Genomic DNA, 20,145 nt, shown 5'->3' on the forward strand with positions numbered 1-20,145 from the left:
ACATCAGTACCCGAACCTACTTCCACAACCGAGCCTCCACCCTCACCCTCATCTCCTGCTCACTCAGCAGATGATGAAGAACCTTTTCTTGGAGGAGAGGACATGGCGTTTGACTCGGTCTATTACAGTCCGTATCAAATGCAAAGCGATGATGATGATGATGCTCCAGTCACCAAGAAGCATCTCAAGGAGCTTCATGAGAAAATCGATTCTCTCATTGCTTCCTCCTCTTCTTCCTCTCGATCTACTATCCCAGAGGCTGCTATTCAGGGGATTGTTGATATGTTTACTAAGGCTTATGAAGCCTCTATCAACTCTGCCACTGCCGCTATTGACGCCTCTACCAAGGCGTGTGCTGCAGCGACCGAAAAAGTCGAAAAACTATTTGTTGACGCTACTTTTCTTTTGTAGTCTTTACAGGGGACTGCTGACTCCAATGCAGAGAGGCTTGACTCTCTTGTCAACAAGTTGGCCACCTCAGTTGCCTCCGAACTACAGTCATTTGCCAGTCTTCGTCAATCTCTCAGTGAAGACAACAAATCGTTTCAAGAGACTGTTGAGGACCGCCTGAATAAGTTGCATGAAGACCTCGCTTCAGAGAACTCCGTGATGGATGCTCTCGCTCGCAAGACCACTCCTCTCAAGGTCAAGAGTCTTCATCTTTTACAATCTGAAAAAGAAGTTGCATCTCTTCGATCTGAGCGTGCGGTTATTTAATCGTGTGTTTCAGATGTCCACGCCGCCCTTTCCAACATCCTTGAAGCACATGATCCGATCCTGAATTATTCTGTGAGGCGTACTCTCACAGAGAAGCTTGCTCCTACCCTTGCTCTCTTAAGCAAAATTGAAGGGCTCCTTGAGTTCGTGTCCTATCCGAAACAAGAGGGAGAAGATTTGTCTCAGTCCCAACCGCCTCCCACTTCTACAGCAACTAAAGCAACCGAACCTCCTCCAGAAGGTCAAGCCTTAGGTTCGGGTGTCAAAGACAAAGGAAAGAATATTGCTGAAGACAGTGATGATGATGATAAAGAGACTATCGCATATCTCTTAAAGAAACAAGGCCGGGATAAAGATGCTGACATGAGCGCTCGTGTTGCCAGAGAGGCTGAGGCGAACGAAAGAAAAATGAAGGAGGCTCATGACCCTCTTGAGAGTAGGAAAACTCTTTTTCCTCCATGGACTCTTGAGAAGCTTTTGAAAGAGGCAATTGAAACTCCCAGCATTCTGTGGCTCGAACCAGTGATTTCATTGGATTGAATCAATTATGTCGATTCTCAGTTCGACAAGCCACTGACCCGAAAAGCCTTCATCTTCCATGCTTTTGATAACGTTGTTGATGTCCCTCATCCTCATCCAAAGGTTGATAGGGAACTTGTCGAATTCTATCTGAAGTCTGCTCAACCACAATATCAGACTTGGAGCGCTCAGAAAATCATCAACGTTCGGGTCCTCAAGCCGTTTTGTGAGGGGAACTTCACGAACGTTCGGTTCAAAGTGCTCATGGGTTCTGCTAAAACCGAACACGCGATATCTCTTGCTGATCTTCCCAACCTGAATTCACATGACTGGATTATTTTGCACAACATCCTCCTCACTAACGAAACTGAGTATGGTCCAATTATTGATCACTTCAAAAGGATGCTCGTATGCTACATTATGGAGGTTGTCAAGATGGATCAGGAGATCGCTAGCATCTTCAAGAAAAAGCCTACTATTTCTCCTGTTGGCTCTGCTAGTGATTTGAACATGATGCAGATGGGAAGAATTGACCCGAAGCGGAATTCTGTCATGTTTACAAGGAACGAAGGCCAAAAATGCCTGTTTGCTCTGGCAGATAAACCCCTTTACACTACTGCATGCTTGGAACATGTTTTGGGAATCATTCATCGATGCAAGCAGAATTCAGCAGATGACAAGAAGTACTTTGATGACATGATTCAGTGGTACATTCGCTTCAGACAGACCATCCTTGCTCTCATCCCACGTCTGTTTGATACCACTAAGAAAGTTCATACAGCTGGACCCAGCAACCTGAAGTAATAGTCTCGCTCCAATTGACGCAAAGGGGGAGATTGTAGGGTCTGAAAAGTGTTGCGTCTTGGGCTCGCTATTTAGTCCATTTAGTCTCCGGATTGGGCCTGTCCATCCGTGAGTTTTATCTAGGGTTTTGTATTTATAGGTGCTTACATGCATCCTAGTACGTAAGATTTTGAAAGACAATTACTCAACAAGATTTATTCTTTATCGTTCGTAACCCTAACAGCCTCTACAGCGAAAGTTCTTTATCGAGCTCTGCTGAGGCTTGAAGCTATCGAATCATTCAACATATTTTGATTCATTCTTGTGTTTTTACTGTTTATTGTTTTTGTGATTAACCTATTAGAAGATCTAAACGATCAAAGAGTTTCTCAACTCATCACTAAGCTCATGATATCAGGCATAACTAAACATGCTATCCTACTGCTGTCTACTCAATCCTAGCATGCAATTTTCATATACTGAAGCACAATAAGCAGGCACATAAGGCATCACTCCTAGACCCTTAGTCCTATTGTAGCATGCTGTTCTACTGAAACAGATAAACATATATAAACTTGTATGGGTACATTGGGGATACTTACTTGAGCTCGGACGGTCGCACACATCACACACTTTGTTCCTTCTTAAGATTCTTTACTTAACCTTTTAGAAAGCATTTTTCTTTTTCAAAATCTTGTAATCCCTTTATTTGAGTTCAGACCCCCCTGAAGGTGTGTCCGAATCCCTCAAACCAGGGCTCTGATACCAACTTGTAGCATCCTAAAATTATGGACCAAAAATTTCATTTTTAATTAAGTAATTTGCAAAACGTTAGTAACAAAATATCATTCGACCATATCATTTAATAAAACATGTCTCGCGTTTGTAAACCAGAACGTAATTCATAAGAATATCATAGTACAAATCCTAGAATGTCTCATAGTGCGGAAAAACAAGAGCGTGTGTGTGTGATATGCCGCTACCGCGCCAGCTCCTTCCCCTTGGCTGAAGAGGTACCTGAAACAACAACTAAAAACCTTAAGCACAAAGCTTAGTGAGTTTCCCCAACATACCGCATACCAAATAACCATATAACGTAAAAATATTGTCAGGCATATTTGGGTGCCCGACCTACCCCTTCGGTCCTCTCGACCGGATAATGACTAGCATATCTGGGTGCTGGTCTCCCCTTCGGTCCTTTCGACTAGATACTGACTAGCATATCTGGGTGCTGGTCTCCCCTTTGGTCCTTTCAACCGGATACTGACTAGCATATATGGGTGCTGGTCTCCCCTTCGGTCCTTTCGACCGGATACTGACTAGCATATTTGGGTGCGGGTCTCCCTTTCGGTCCTTTCGACCGGATACTGACTAGCATATCTGGGTGCTGGTCTCCCCTTTGGTCCTTTCGACCGGATACTGACTAGCATATCTGGGTGTTGGTCTCCCATTCAGACCTTTCGACCGAATATTGGGGACTATTTCACCCCTACCACTACCACATAACACGTATCACGTAATCTATTTAGCATGGCTGGGCACGACTGCCCCTTCGGCCCTATCGACCGGTAACCTGGGGACTATCTCCCATACTATCGCTAGCACATAACATCATATCGTACAAACACCTAAACATAACACAGGTAGTGGCAACCCTAGATGAATATCACAGAGACAATCATCTAATCATACAATTCCTACTAGTGGGAAGGCATTGTGGCCTTAGACCCACCGCTACTGGAAGGTAACTCACCTCGAAGTAGCTGCTGAAAGTCTGCTTGCTGAGCGCCTGACTGCTGAACCGGAACTCCCCGGCTACAATTTCCATAAACACTAAGTCGGATACTGATAACTAATCTTAGGGTAAAATGACTATTTTACCCCCTGGTCAAAGTCAACATCCTGATCAAAGTCAACTTCCTGGTTGACCAGACTCGCCGAGTTGGCTCGCCAACTCGCCGAGTTCCTTCCATCTGTTCTAGTTCTACACATGTTTCTACTCGTCGAGCTTAGCAAAGACTCGACGTGTTCTTCCTCGATGCATACATACTAAGTCCAAGTTTATCTGACTCGCCGAGTTTAAGAACAACTCGTCGAGTCCATCATTCTACTCGCCGAGTCCATCATTCTACTCGCCGAGTTCATTCAGTCCTTTTTCTATACAGACCTGATTTGAGTCATGCAGCGGCTCCAAACCATAGATCTAGGCTTCTAGGGCATGCTTATCATGTAAAGTTGCAAACTTTACGTGCATGCATAGCTTTAGAGGCTTCAAATGTCCAAACTAAGCTCTTAATGGGGTTCTAAGCTCAAGAGGGACCTTAATCACCAATATGACTGAAACTTTACACTTCAAGAAGGTAATGAGAGTCTAGATCTGAAGGATAACCCAACCATAAGGTTTCTCTTCAAGGATTTGGGGTTTTAGGGCTTAAAAGCAACAATTTAGGGACAAACAAGATCTAATAGATCAATAACCAAGATGGAAACTTTATTACCAGAATGGATGACCACAAATGAATGTGTTCTGGATCTAAGTCCCCCTCCTTGACCTCTGCAACCTCTCCCTTCTTCCACTTGCTCCAAGGTGCACCAAAAGTCCCTTCACAAGGCAACAATCACTCAAACTTATCAATGGAGGCTAGGGTTTTCGATAAGGAATGCTCTGAGGGTGATGGAGGCTGAGATGGGGCTGTAAGGACGTTTAAATAGGGTGCAAACCCTAAGGATTAGGGTCTCCTCCTGATTGTCCTACTCGCCGAGTAGATCACTTAAAGCCCACATCCACTCGACATCTACTCGGTGAGTTAGGGCTACAACTCGCCGAGTAGCTCTTCCCAAAAGAACATTTAATCAAAATAAATATGTACCAGGAACGGGGCGTTACACTCCCATTGCATTAAAATCCTCATGTTCACTTCCAAGTGTGGGACACTTATCTGTATAATGCCCCGTCATTGCACAAATACCATACACCATCAATTGTTGACCACTTCCCATAACCGGTTGACTCAACACATTAGTCAAATCCAATAGTTTTGATTCCAAGTGTTGAGTGTTGCTAACTTCACCAACCACTTGTGGAGAATTTCTCTTTATTTCATTTTGAGTCCCAAAGTTTCGTTGATTTTAAGAAATGGTACCAAAAAGTGAGCGTATCTCGTGAGGTGTATTGTTGAAGATGTCACCACCACTTGAAGCATCAATCATCCTTTAATCTTTTTTATTCATACCCTCATAAAATTGTTGAAGAAGTAGTTGTTTGGGTATGTGGTGTTGAGGAAAACTTGTACAAAAATTGTTGAATCGCTCCCAAAAATCATGAAAATTCTCATTCTCCCCTTGATGAATCCCCAAAATGTCACTTCTTTGACTTGATATCCGGGAGGTAGGATAGAACTTGCTATTGAAGGCTTTGAGTAACTCTTCCCATGTGTGAATAGATCACGATGGTAAGTTGAATAACCACTCTCTAACTTTATCTTCCAAGGTGAGCAGGAAGGCGGTTAGCTTAAAATCATCCAATGTTACATGTTTAGGCAACATGCTAACACATATCATATGAAAGGGATTCAAATGCTTTTGAGGATCTTCTCTATCCAAACCATGTAACTTGGTAAGTTGATGTATGAAACTTGACTTCAATTCAATTCCTCGGCGGTTTGCAGGATAAACAATAGCAAGAGGTATGTGAGTAACATCCATTTCCATCATTTGTCTAAGTGTCAACTCTTGAGGGGATTGAGTGGTTTGGGGTTATTGGGATATTGTTCGATGTAATTGGGAGGTTGTTGGTAAGGTAGGTATGGGTATTGTGGTGATTTCACATTGGTGGTGGATAAGGTTGGTAGTTAGGATAGTAGTTGTAGGGGGTTGTGGTTGTAGGTACATTGGGTTTTGGTATATTGGAGGGTGTTGGTAATTAGGTTGATTTGGGTAATGTACTTGTTGTTGAAGTTGAAAAGCATTGGTTTGAGGTTGGTTGTTTTGGTAGAATTTTTGGTTTTGTGGTTGTGGTGGTTGATAACTGGGTTGGTTTTGAGGAGGGGTTTGATTCCAATGTGGCATATTAATGAGAGGTTCTTGTGGTTGTTGTCTTGGTTGTTGGGGTGGGGTATTGGTATTTTGATTGTTTGGGTTTGGGTTAGGATTGTGAGGTGGTGTGTGATTCATGACGATGTAGTTTTCAAATGGAATCTCTTCAAAGGAATGACCAACAATTGGGGAACTCGGTTCGGTGTCAGTATCACTTGAAGTGTGAACTTGATCTTCTATGTTGATTATGTGTTATCTCTCTACCTGATTGGAAGTGGGAACCCCTAAGAACACCATATCCTAGGTGTGATTTACGCCATGCGGTTTATGGGTGAGTGATATCCATTCTGTGTTCTCTCTCCCTACCCGATTGGACAACAATTTAAAGACTTTTTTTTTAGTTTTTTTTTAATATATATATATATATATATATATATATATATATATATATATATATATATATATATATATATATTAAAATAAAAAATAAAAAGAAGTGAAAAGTAACAATTTATTGGCTTTTGGTGAGTGAAATATAAGTTAGTGAAAAACTAATATGACACAAAAAAAAAAAGTAAGCGATGAAATATGAATACACACTCTGTTCTAAAAAAAATAACACTAGAAAAGTTAGTTTTAAGTCAAAATGATCATTCATGTAAGATTTTGAAACTATAATGACCATTAACATGACATTTTTCATGATTTTCTTTAAAATGCGATATTTTACAACCAAAGGGACCAATTATGAAAGTCTATTTAATAAAATTCATTGGCAAATCCATTATTTTAGCGAAACGGTAAAAGCATTATACTTTTGAAAGGTGCTTGCTATCCACCTACTTTTTTCCACTCACCATTTGACCCTTGTTATCTCCTTTATCCCTCTTCCTCACTCACACACACACTAAAAAAATGCAAAAGCTTCTATGATCGTCAACAATGGCGGGTTCATCATCACACTCTTCGAACAAAACCCATCTTCAAGATCCAAATTCACCACCATTGTCTTCTTCAATGCCCGCCAAACCCCCAAAAAGTAAGTCCGTTTTCACACACTATTTTTTCTCTAAATCTCTGATAATCATACTTGTTCTTCTCGTCTTCTCATTTTTCCCTTCACAAGTTCCTGAAATTTTCAAGAAAACCACCATAATCAACAAGCTTTGGGAGCTCATTTACCTTTTAGTTATCGGCATTGCTATTTGTTATGGATTATTTAGCAGAAAAATGAATAGTGTTCATAGTTCCGATGAATCGGATGGTGCAAAAGAAACATATTTGTCTGAGATTTCACATATTTCATCGATTTTCGAAGATGGGGTTAAGAGTCCATACGTGTTTGATGAGAGAGATTCTGAATTTGGAAATGGGTTTCGTAAATCTGATAGGAAGAAGCTAAATCAGAGTTTTATAGGGGAATCCATGGTTGTTATCGATGACAAAAACTTTGTTCTTGAGCAATTAACTAAACGCAGAACAATCAAACAAAATCTTGGTTCTAAAAGTTTGGATTCTGCTGCTGTGAAATCAGTACTTCAAGATTCTTCTTCAACTTTTGGGGATGGAATAAAAAAGGGAAAATTTAGGGGTTTGGTTCCAATCAAGTTAGAGGAGAAGTTCAGAGAAACTGTTTCTGATTCCAATTCTCAAATTCCATTGAATTGGCGTTCAAAATCAATGAGATCGGAGAAAATACCAGATGAAACTTCCCATTTTACAAAACCTTCTGTTGGGATTCTTGACTTAAGATCACAATCAATGAGAGTATCCACGCCAACCCAGCTGAAGAATTCTGCAGATAACAAAGAATCGAAAGGAGAAACATCATTCACGGAATCTAAACCTCGAGAATTTAGCTTTGATTCTTCTTCTGAGATGAAAAATCTTTCAGATTCTAAAGAAATCCAGAAAGATACCATAAAAGATTCTTCAAATTCGATTCAAAAATCTCCCCCTGTTGCCAATACTTACAAAAGGGGTAAATCCGTTAGAACTAAGAGACCTAACGAACAAGTTTTCAAAGCAAAAACCGAAATTATTCCAAATCAAACTGTTACTGAAGCTGAAACGGGATCAAATTTGGGAAACAATGCAACGAATATGAATCTTGATGATTACTTGAGTGACCCTGAACCGCATTCTGGTGAGGTTGATAGGAAAGCCGATGAATTTATTGCCAAGTTTAGAGAGCAGATTAGGCTTCAGCAAGTGGCCTCCGCTAGAAGATTAAATCTTATTTGAGATTATTTCAGCTCTTCGACATCCATATGGATCGCAGTGTCAAAAATGCTTTATTTTATTTTTCATAAAAGCAGATTTTGTGTTGTAACTTACAAATTTTGGTTTATATGGTATTCAACAAAGAGCTTTGTCCAATTTATCATTTGATCCCCATTTAGTGAAGAGACTATTAATACAAACGTACTATAGTCGAAAAGATTAATAAGTTGAACGGTTTAATATACGTTAACTTAGAGATTCATTTATTTGGCCTTCGTTAACTTAGTTGGTGTCCTTTACCGAATTGTTGTTTTTTATAACTTAACAAGATTAATAAGTTGAACACCTAGGGAGTGTTAATGAAAGCTTTTTAACTTTTAAAAAAGCTCAAAAAGAAAAAGAAAAAAAAATGTACTATGCAAAAAAATAAAATAAAATAAACTTTTAGTGTTTATTTTAAATAAAAAAACTCTAATCGAAAAGTTACTTCAAGTAATACTATTTTGAGAGTTTTTAGATTTTGGTTTTACTGTAAGTTTATACATTTAAAAACTAATAATTATGTTTGCCGAACATGGCACACACACACATTTTTTTTAGAACCAATATTTGTGCAAGAATTCAAGAACTCTGTGGCCAAGAATTCAAGAACTTTTGGCCAACATTTTTTGGAAAAAATATCACCATTGGACTGGGAATGTGAATGTTAGTGTCTAAACCAAATCTAGCCTAAAAGTAATTTCTTTTTATTGAAATGTGCATAGATACATATGTGAATGTGTGTATATATACACACTAGGTGTTAGATCCATGTATTAAATGAGTTTATTTAAAAGAAAAACTAAATACAAAATTCTAAACATTTGAGAAGTTATGAAAAAAATTGTAACACCCGGAATCTAGAAGGTTAATTGTGGAATTATGTCAAATTCAAGTTGAACTCGGCGAGTTGGAGGAGCTAACTCGGCAAGTTGAAGATGAGGAATCATGGGATTTAGTGGGTCTACTCGACGAGTTGAGGAGCCTCAACTCGGCGAGTAGAAGATAGCTTATCCACGAAGTTTAATGAGGCAACTTGATGAGTTGAGAAGCCTTAACTCGACGAGTTGGCTTCTCAGAAGGAAACCCTAATTTCAGGGTTTTGCGCCCCTATTTAAAGGCTTTAACCTTCCTTGACCAGCCTCCTTATCAGCCTCCTTGTCCTCCTGAAACCCTAAATTGAGTTGTGAGCCTCTTGTTGGGAATCTTGCGGTTTTGAGTGGATTTTTGTGTACTTTTGGTGCTTGGTGAAGGTTTGGAAGAGCTTGAAGTTGTTTAGCTTGGAGGGAAGCTTTGGGATCCAGAATCTATCACACTTTTGGAAACTATTTGAGGAAAAAAGTATGAAACTTGGTGATTAATAACTTAAATCTTCTCATTTGGGTTTTATTGTGATTTTGGCCTCATTTTTGAGTTTTTGGATAAGATAGGTGGTGTAAAGGTTCATCCTTTCAAATCTGAGTTTGTTTTGCTACCCTTGAGCTTAAACGTGCAAACTTTAGGAGGATCTTGATGTCATGCATGCATTTAAGTCGAGTGTTAAGTTCATTTGAAGCTTAAGAGTTTCATCTAGACATGCATGGACGTAAAATTAGCAACTTTACGTGGTTTTCCAGCTCAAGGAAGTGGGATCTATGCTTTGTGGCCATGCCTTTATGGATTAGGTGCTTAATGAATTAAGTTGTTAGACTTTGAGCAAACTCAACGAGTTTATGGATAAACTCGACGAGTTGGCTCGGTTTTCCCCAATATTTTCAGATGAATAGAGGAACTCGATAATTTGGTGGGTAAACTCAATGAGTTGACTTGGGTTTTCTAGATTTGTGTAGATTAATGGAGAAACTCGACGAGTTGAAGGTCAACTCGGCGAGTTGGGTCAACTTGGACCTTTGACTTTTGACTAATGTCTTTGACCATGTTTTCCCCAAGGGGTGTTCGTGGTAACTTGTTTTGGATTTAAGGAAATATGGGCTTAGGATAAGACCCATATGGGGTTGGGCCCAATTTGAAAAATTGGGCCATTTTGGATCTTTTCATTTAGGTCTCAGTTTTGGTGCATGTTGGGTCAGGGGTAAAATGGTTATTTTACCCCAATCATGGATTATGGATTATGGCATGCAGCCTAATTGCTAATTGGGTGTGCTGATGGTAGTGATAGCTCGGAATCCGTCAGGGCAGTATCCAGGGATTTCTTCAGTGAGCTTCTGCATTTGAGGTGAGTCTTCCTCACTGTGCTTATGGGTCGAAGGCATAAATGTCGGACCTTTTGGATTGTTATCCTGGTTTATTGTATGCTTGTATGTTGTAGTTATATGTTAGATCGATATCCTGGTAGATAGGATGTTGGCATGTTGTGGTGATCTATTAAATCTGTATCCTGGTAGATAGGATGATGTTATGCTTAGTGATCCGTAGGATCCACCTGTTTGTCTGTTGACCTGTTATATGTTTATTGTTATGTTTATGTCAACATGTGTGTAGTTGGGTTGATGCGGTCCTGCTTTGTGCTGAAGGCCAACAAACCCAAGGCGGTCCGGATAGACTAAAGGCCCTACGGGGCGGTCTAGTCATGCCGAAGGCCCGACGAGCGTTCCGGATAGACTAAAGGCATACGAGGCAGTCCAGTCATGTCGAAGGGTCGAGAGCGGTCCAGACAGGTTGTAGGCTCGGTGAGATGGTCCAGACATGCTGAAGGCTTTGTATGAATGTTGTTATTCGTATATGTTATCTATTTAGGTGTTGGTACTTTGGGGAAACTCATTAATCTTCGGGCTTAAAATTTTGGTTTATGGTTCCAGGTGTAACAACCCGAAGTTCGTACCATTATTTGTAATCCTTTTCGTAACCCATTTCGATAATCTATTCGTCGTTTTCAATTTCGTTTCCGTTTACGCAATTAAATTAAGTCATTAATTTGAGATTGTTATTATGACTTAATGGGTGTTCCAACGCATCTAGAACTCATTTTATCACCCCATTCTAGTAATCGGAAAATTTTTAGAATTAACCATATCGGGTTACGACAACTTGATCGGGTGTGACCAAAAGCCACGTCTAACGTCGGTATCGGGTAGAATTCCACCGTGTCCAAATCTTAAACACTATTTAAAGTGTTCTAAGCTTCCATTAGAAGCTTTTTCTCTCTCTCACTACTCTCTCTCTCTCTCTAACCACTCTCCTCAATCCAAATTCAAGGTCTAAAAACATTGATTTAAGGCTCCAAATCCTTGAGGTAACTTCCCTAACTTGTTGTTCAACCCCTTAGGCCTTCAAATCCGAGATTAAACATTGAAAAAGGACCATCTTCATGAGATTACAGCCCTAGAGCATGCATGGGCCGTAAACTCAAGTAAAATGGGTTTTTGTGCCTTAAAACCCCTATAAACCAATTTTGGGACCTAGAAATGACTTTATGGCTTACAAATTCGGACTTAGAACACCTTAATCATTATTTTTCAGGAGTAAACATGAGTTTACTGACCAAGAACATGCTTGGACCGTAAACTCATCATTCATGGAGAGTAAACTCATTTTCAAGTGTTTAAAAGCTATGTAAACACACCATTAGCCTTGGAATAAATCCTAGAACCAACCATAATCGATTTAGGGACCTTAAACATAATAAAAACTCTTCATTTGAGAGTTTACGGCCATAACCCCCCAAGGATAGGTTCCAGGGCCGTAAACTCATAAAGATAAGCCAAATGGTGCCCAAAATTCATCCTAAGGCTTGTAAAAATTGTTTGAATCACATGTGATTGGTCTAAGGCAATTAAATCATCAATCTAAGAGGGGTATAGGAGCTTATGGCCGTAAACTCCTTGTTTAGGGCCGTAAACTCCCTTTGATGGTGTTATTGTTGATTTAATTCATTCCTAAGCCTTAGATAAATTCATCCCAACATTTCCCAAGTGTTATTTGAACATTTAGCACCATAAAACCTACCAACCATGAGTTCACGGCGGTGAACTCATGTGGTTATGGTCTTAGGGCCGAAAACTCCATAAGGAGTTTACTCTTGAAGAGTAAACTCATTTCCCAAGTCCCACACGTTCGTAGATGTCACCCGGGTCACTCCAAACACTTGTTTTGAAGTGTTTGCTCATTGGAGTGTATTATCATATCTAATTAGTGGGTTAAAGTCTAATTATATACATTTGTATACCATTTCATATTACATAGGAACCTCGCGTGTTATCAAGCCCCGAACCAACGCTTAGCATTCAAATCGTCGCGTTTTCTTGTCTGGTGAGTTCATACCCCTACCCTTTTTCAATGTTTTTCACTGTTTTCAGGGGGGATAGAAGCAAAGTACAAGGGATACTTGTACTCAAAACTTGTTTTACATGTGTGTATTTCATATTTCATATGCTTTTAACACTGATAATCATAACAAATAACCGTTTGAAACTTTCAGAAACACTTATACACATTATTTGTGAAATACGTTATAAACTGTTATGTTTTATATTTCACAAATGATTTTCCATATTATATCAGTTAAAAGCATGACATTTGAACTTTGAACATGAAATTTAGTACACTGTTTTGTCCTCGGTAACACTCCATAGAGATATGCGAGTGGAGGATTATTTGTTCATAACAAGATCATTCTGTATTATTACTAGTAAATTTGTTATTCCTATAAATTGGAGACACGTCCTCGGTGAACACTCCACAGAGATACGCGAGTGGAGGACCGCACCCGTAACCAGAATCTCTTAGATAGGGAGCGTGACTTGAGTGTATAGATCTATGCGGGGCTGACTAACCCGCACTTGGCTGCTAGCTACAGCCGAATCGAAAAGGTTCAAGGGTGACGAAAGTCATAAGTTGATGTGGACTACTTATTGCCATATCTAGTCTATTGTATAGTTATGGAACTCGCAATTAGGATAACAGAGATTTACTTAATAGTAATAATGAATAAAGTAATTAATTTACTTTGTAAATATTAGTTTTATATATGTGTTAAAACTAATACATTTCACAAGGATAACCAGGTTTTCAGTATACATCTTTCACATTTGGTAATCAACATTTAGGAAAATATGGGATTTTCCTGGGGAACATTTGTACATAACCAGCACGTGTAACAAACCAAATAACTAAACTTTACATTTCACAAGGGTAAACATGTTTTCAGTGTACATCTTTTACATTACATTTTGGGGATTCAATAACCAACTTTTAAGAAAATATGGGATTTTCTTAGTGTGTATCGTTTTCAGAAACAGAAAGGAAACCGTACATTTTCAGAAAACAAAACTACTTATGAACTCACCAGCGTTATGCTGATTTTCAAACCGCTTGTATTCTCAGGTCCGCATTAGACAGGTACCCGATGATTTCTTTTGGCGAAGACGGAGTGCGTAGAAGACTCGTCTCGTTTTGTTCATATATACTATGTATCACTTGTACAACTTTACTTTCAAACAAAATGTAAACTTATATATATGTAATGTAATGGTTGTTTACTTTACTTACTATGTGCATTGGATTTGATACTCAATGTGGAGTCAACCCCGGAAATGTTTTCGCCTTCGGTTTTCGGGGTGTGACAGATTGGTATCAGAGCCCTTGTTTATAGTGAATAAAGTATACCAAACCTTACATGGTATAAAACTATAAACATAACAGGGGCGTAAGTGTTCTGAACTAAAAGTATCCTTCAAAATATAAGTATTTTCAAAAATATACAAGTATACCGAACCGTCGAGATCCGTAACTACAAGTAGAACAAAACATAAGTAAATGTGTGTTGTGTACTGTGGTTAAACCTGGGCAGTTATGTAGTCATGTCTAGGATCAATATAGCCTGGCCAACTATATTCATTCGAGACACGACCAACATGTGCTTGGGAGTGACTGTGGTATGCGACATGCCTAAAACTTACCCAAATACCACAAACATCGAACCAGTGTCGTAAGTGAATCCTGAAATACTATGACAGTATTTCTCGAGCCAATCCTTTGTAGAAATCCTCATTCACGTGTTATTCCTTGATCATTCCTTTAGTGATAATTTATCTGCTTCGATAACTCTTTCCTGCTTTATCACTTATTCGGAAAATATATCTATCATATCTCTTGATTCAATTCAGAGGACTTATCATCCTCTCTTTCTTGATCTTATTAGATCAAGATGCCTCCAAGAAAGAGACCCAGCTCAAAGACCAACAACCCTCCGCCACCACCTCCTCCTGAAATTAACCCTGTGGTGTTTCAGGCAGCTGTTACCGCCGCGGTGGCAGCTGCTATGTCTCAATTGAACACCGGTGGTTCGGGAGGTGGTACTCAAACTCAGGATCAAGAAAGCAATCAGGGACACCGAAAGGAGGGTTCCTATAAGGATTTCATGAATGCAAAGCCTACATCCTTCGATGGCACTGGAGGTGTCATTTCCCTTTCCTGATGGTTCGAGAAAATCGAATCCATCTTTGAAATCCGTGCCTGTTCTGAATCCGATAAAGTAAAGTTCGTAGCCTGTACCTTCATCGATAAAGCTCTAACTTGGTGGAATGGCCGAGTCAAATCCTTGACCCTACCTGCAGCCAATGCCATGGGTTGGGAAGCCATGAAAGAACTTCTCCTAGCTGAATACTACCTTCGGGGCGAAATGCAGAAATTAGAGCACGAGCTTTGGAACCTGAAGATGAAAGGTTCCGATATTGCTGCATACACTTCTAGATTCGATGATCTTGCACTCCTCTGGCCGGGATTAGTTACCCCGGAAAGTAAGAAGATAGAGAGGTTCATTTGGGGGTTGACCCAGCCAACCAAGGGAAATGTCTTAGCTGCACGGCCGGATACGTATGACAGCGCCAAAAGTTTAGCCCAGAACCTGATTGACCACAGTGACGATATTGAGGAAACTACCACCACTCCTGAACCGACCAAGAGGAGTGGTGAGAAAAGGAAGTTCTGGAAGAAGAAGAAGGGTCAATCTACTCAAGGATCCTCAAAGAAACAGCAGACTGTAGCAGTCCATGCTACTACTACTCCCGTTCCTGCTGCTTCTGTTGTAGGATCTACAACTCAAACTCCTACTAGCAGGTATGCTGGTAACCTTCCCCTGTGTGACAAGTGCAAATACCACCACAACCCTGGCCCCTGTCGTGAGCTGTCATGTACCAACTGTGTTAAAAAGGGGCACACGGTTCGATTCTGCAAAGCACCAGCCCAATCTGCAAATCAATCTTCTGGAGCAGGCGTTGGTTAAACCTGCTATAATTGTGGAGAGGTCGGGCACTTCAAAAGGAACTGCCCCAAGAAGGCGACAGCTGATAGCACTGGAAGAGTCCTAGCCATGGGACGGGAAGAGGTAGTCGTCGATCCCACCGTTGTTTCGGGTACGTTCCTTCTCGACAACTCATATGCTAGTATTCTTTTCGATTCAGGTGCTGAAAGAAGCTTTGTTATTCATGCGTTCAAACATAATCTTAAACCTAATCCCCAACCATGAACCGAAACGTTTACCATTGAGATGGCTAACGGTGAGAAAGAAAGCGCTAAAGAGGTGTTCGTAGGTTGTACCCTTACCCTGAATGACCATTCATTTCCCATTGATCTGATGTCGGTTTCCATAAAGAGCTTTGATGTTATCATTGGCATGGATTGGTTGAGTCCCAATCATGCTGATATCCTCTATTTTGAAAAAGCCATCCGTCTCAACCTTCCTTCGGGCCAGACTCTCATAATCTATGGCGATAAACTCAGCTCCAATCTTCGTATCATCTCGTGCATCAAAGCTTAGAAACACTTGCGTAAGGAGTGTCAAGCATTCCTAGTCCATGTAATCAATGAGAAACAGGAAGTTAAAGACCTCGCGAGCATTCCCGAAGTCTGTAACTTTCCTGATGTGTTTCCCGAAGAACTTGCAGGAATCCCTCCCGAACGTCAGGTCGAATTCCGCATTGACCTAATTCTTGGGGCCACCCCCATGGCGAAATCTCCGTATCGCTTAGCTCCAGCAGAAATGCAGGAGTTATCCAGTCAACTCAATGAGTTGCTCAACAAAGGACTCATTAGACCAAGCTCCTCACCCTGGGGAGCTCCGGTATTGTTTGTAAAGAAGAAACATGAATCCTTTCGGATGTGTATCGATTACCGTGAGCTGAACAAGTTGACCGTCAAAAAACGATATCCCCTTCCGCGAATAGATGACCTCTTCGATCAACTCCAGGGAGCTAGTTACTTCTCCCAGATAGACCTTCGGTCAGGGTACCATCAGCTACGAGTTCATGAGAGTGATGTTTGCAAAACCGCTTTCAGGACTCGATATGGACACTACGAATTCGTAGTGATGCCCTTCGGTCTAACCAACGCACCAGCAGTGTTCATGGACCTGATGAACCCGGTGTGTCATCCTTATCTGGACAAGTTCGTCATTGTGTTCATTGATGACATACTTGTCTACTCCAGAAGCGAAGAAGATCACAAACAACACTTGAGGCTAGAGTTGGAAACCCTTAGATCCGAGAAGTTGTACGTGAAATTTTCAAAGTGTGAATTCTGGATTTGGAAGGTAACTTTCCTCGGTCATGTGGTAAGCGAGGAGGGTATTCATGTGGATCCTTCCAAGATTAAAGCGATAGAGAATTGGTCAGCACCGAATACACCCACAGAAATCCGTCAATTCTTGGGTCTCGCCGGCTATTATCGGAGATTCATCCAGAACTTTTCCAAGATCGCCAAACCCTTAACCACTCTGACATAGAAAGGTGTACCCTTTTGTTGGAGTGAAAAGCAAGAAACCGCATTCCAGACATTGAAGAAAGCCTTGTGCAGCGCGCCTGTTCTATCCCCACCCGAAGGGACAGAGGACTTCGTTGTCTACTGCGATGCGCCTAATCAAGGCTTAGGCTGTATGCTTATGCAAAGAGGAAAAGTAATTGCTTATGCCTCTAGACAACTGAAAGCACACGAGGTCAACTATACTACGCACGACTTGGAGTTAGGAGCCGTAGTCTTTGCACTGAAGATTTGGAGACATTATCTATACGGGACCAAGTGTACGATCTTCACAGACCATAAGAGCCTGCAGCACATCTTTGATCAGAAAGACTTGAACATGAGGCAATGACGATGGGTAGAACTACTCAGCGATTATGAGTGTGAAATCCGTTACCATCCCGGAAAGGCCAATGTGGTAGCAGATGCCCTTAGCCGAAAGGAGAGTTCAAGCCGAAAAGTGAAGACCCTGACGATGACTATCCATTCCCACTTATCCATGCAAATCCGAGAAGCCCGGTTAGAAGCCCTCAAACTTGTGAACGTGTCAATCGAAGCCTTGAGGGGAATGGATAAGAAACTTGAGATTAGAGGTGACGGAGTCTACTGTTTCATGGACCGAATCTGGATCCCAAAGTCCGAAGGATTCAGGGAGATTGTCATGGAGGAAGCACATAAGACCAGATACTCTGTTCACCCAGGTTCGCATAAGATGTACCTGGATCTCAAGAAGCAATACTGGTGGCCAAATATGAAAGCTGAGATAGCTACGTTCATGGGCAAGTGTCTGACTTGTGCCAAAGTGAAAGTCGAGCACCAGAAACCCTCGGGCCTACTGCAGCAGCCCGAGATACCCGAATGGAAATGGGAGATGATTACCATGGATTTCATCACCAAGTTACCCAAGTGTCCAAGTGGGTACGATACCACTAGGGTAATTGTTGATCATTTGACAAAGTCCGCTCACTTCATTCCGATCAAAGAATCATTCAAGATGGAAAGACTCGCGCGAATTTTCATCCAAGAGGTAGTCCGAATGCACGGTGTACCTGCGTCCATTATCTCTGATCGAGATAGCAGGTTTACCTCCAGATTCTGGCAGTCTCTCTAGAAGGCTCTTGGAACCAAACTAGACATGAGCACGGCTTATCATCCTCAGACTGATGGACAGAGTGAGAGAACTATCCAAACCCTGGAGGACATGCTTAGAACATGTGTCATTGATTTTGGAAAGTCGTGGGACACACATCTGCCCTTGATTGAGTTCTCATACAACAACAGTTACCACACCAGCATCAAGGCTGCTCCATTTGAGGCCCTCTACGGTCGCAAGTGCAGATCCCCTCTATGCTGGGCCAAGGTAGGGGACACGCAACTAGCCAAGAGTCGAGTCCCTGACAGTGCTCTCACTGGTCCTGAAATCATCCGTGAAACCACCGAGAAGATCATCCAAATCCGGGAACGATTGAAAGCTTCACAAGATCGCCAAAAAAGTTACGCAGATAATCGCTGGAAACCTCTGGAGTTCCAGGTTGGAGACCGTGTCCTGTTGAAGGTCTCGCCCTGGAAAGGCATGGTACGCTTTGGAAAGCATGGGAAACTTAACCCGAGGTACATTGGACCCTTCGAGATCCTCTCCAGGATCGGCTATAGCCTATAAACTTCGATTACCCCATGAGCTCAGTAACATCCATCCCGTCTTCCATGTTTCAAATCTCAAGAAGTGCTTATCCGATGAAACCCTGGTGATTCCATTAGATGAGATCGAAATCAACGAAAATTTGAACTTCGTGGAGGAGCCGATCGAAATCATGGATCGAGAGTTCAAACATACAAAGCAAAGTCGCATCCCGATAGTGAAGGTTCGCTGGATTGCCAAGCGGGGACCGGAATTCACTTAGGAGCGTGAAGACTCAATGAAACAGAAGTATCCACATCTCTTTCCAGATCCATGATTTGTATCTTAATTTTGAATTTCGGGACGAAATTCCCTCTAACGGGGGGATAATGTAACAACTCGAAGTTCGTACCATTATTTGTAATCCTTTTCGTAACCCATTTCGATAATCTATTCGTCGTTTTCAATTTCGTTTCTGTTTATGCAATTAAATTAAGTCATTAATTTGAGATTGTTATTATGAATTAATGGGTGTTCCAACGCATATAGAACTCATTTTATCACCCCATTCTAGTAATTGGAAAATATTTAGAATTAACCATATCGGGTTACGGCAACTTGATCGGGTGTGACCAAAAGCCACGTCTAACGTCGGTATCGGGTAGAATTCCACCGTGTCCAAATCTTAAACACTATTTAAAGTGGTCTAAGCTTCCATTAGAAGCTTTTCCTCTCTCTCACTACTCTCTCTCTCTAACCTCTCTCCTCAATCCAAATTCAAGGTCCAAAAACATTGATTTAAGGCTCCAAATCCTTGAGGTAACTTCCCTAACTTGTTTTTCAACCCCTTAGGCCTTCAAAACCGAGATTAAACATTGAAAAAGGACCATCTTCATGAGTTTATGGCCCTGGAGCATGCTTGGGCCGTAAAATCAAGTAAAATGGGTTTTTGTGCCTTAAAACCCCTCTAAACCAATTTTGGGACCTAGATATGTCTTTATGGCTTACAAATTCGAACTTAGAACACCTTAATCATCATTTTTGAGGAGTAAACATGAGTTTACTTCCCAAGAACATGCTTGGACCGTAAACTCATCATTCATGGAGAGTAAACTCATTTTCAAGTGTTTAAAAGCTATGTAAACACACCATTAGCCTTGGAATAAATCCTAGAACCAACCATAATCGATTTAGGGACCTTAAATATAATAAAAACTCTTCATTTGAGAGTTTACAGCAATAACCCCCCAAGGATAGGTTCCAGGGCCGTAAACTCATAAAGATAAGCCAAATGGTGCCCAAAATTCATCCTAAGGCTTGTAAAAATTGTTTGAATCACATGTGATTGGTCTAAGGCAATTAAATCATCAATCTAAGAGGGATATAGGAGCTTACGGCCGTAAACTCCTTGTTTAGGGCCGTAAACTCCCTTTGATGGTGTTATTGTTGATTTAATTCATTCCTAAGCCTTAGATAAA

General features: G+C 40.9%; 1 protein-coding gene across 1 annotated transcript; it reads left to right on the top strand.

The window, feature by feature from the left end:
* The first annotated feature begins 6,871 nt into the window (after window positions 1–6,871).
* Window positions 6,872–8,433, top strand: LOC145102395 (uncharacterized). Its single transcript, XM_079039781.1, has 2 exons — window positions 6,872–7,093; window positions 7,181–8,433. The coding sequence occupies exons 1-2, from the start codon at window positions 6,997–6,999 to the stop codon at window positions 8,296–8,298; spliced, it is 1,215 nt and encodes a 404-aa protein (XP_078895907.1). The 5' UTR covers window positions 6,872–6,996; the 3' UTR covers window positions 8,299–8,433.
* Window positions 8,434–20,145: the final 11,712 nt, after the last annotated feature.

The sequence above is a fragment of the Lactuca serriola genome, chromosome 4, assembly GCF_051521515.1.
Source record: "Lactuca serriola cultivar US96UC23 chromosome 4, Lser_US96UC23_V15, whole genome shotgun sequence".
NCBI classification, from domain to species: domain Eukaryota; kingdom Viridiplantae; phylum Streptophyta; class Magnoliopsida; order Asterales; family Asteraceae; genus Lactuca; species Lactuca serriola.

Excerpts from the sequence above, each read along its gene's own strand:
- LOC145102395 (XM_079039781.1), top strand. The coding sequence starts at position 6,997 with ATGGCGGGTTCATCATCACACTCTTCGAACAAAACCCATCTTCAAGAT. Across the intron at positions 7,094-7,180 it reads GCCCGCCAAACCCCCAAAAA|TTCCTGAAATTTTCAAGAAA; the intron begins GTAAGTCCGTTT and ends TCCCTTCACAAG.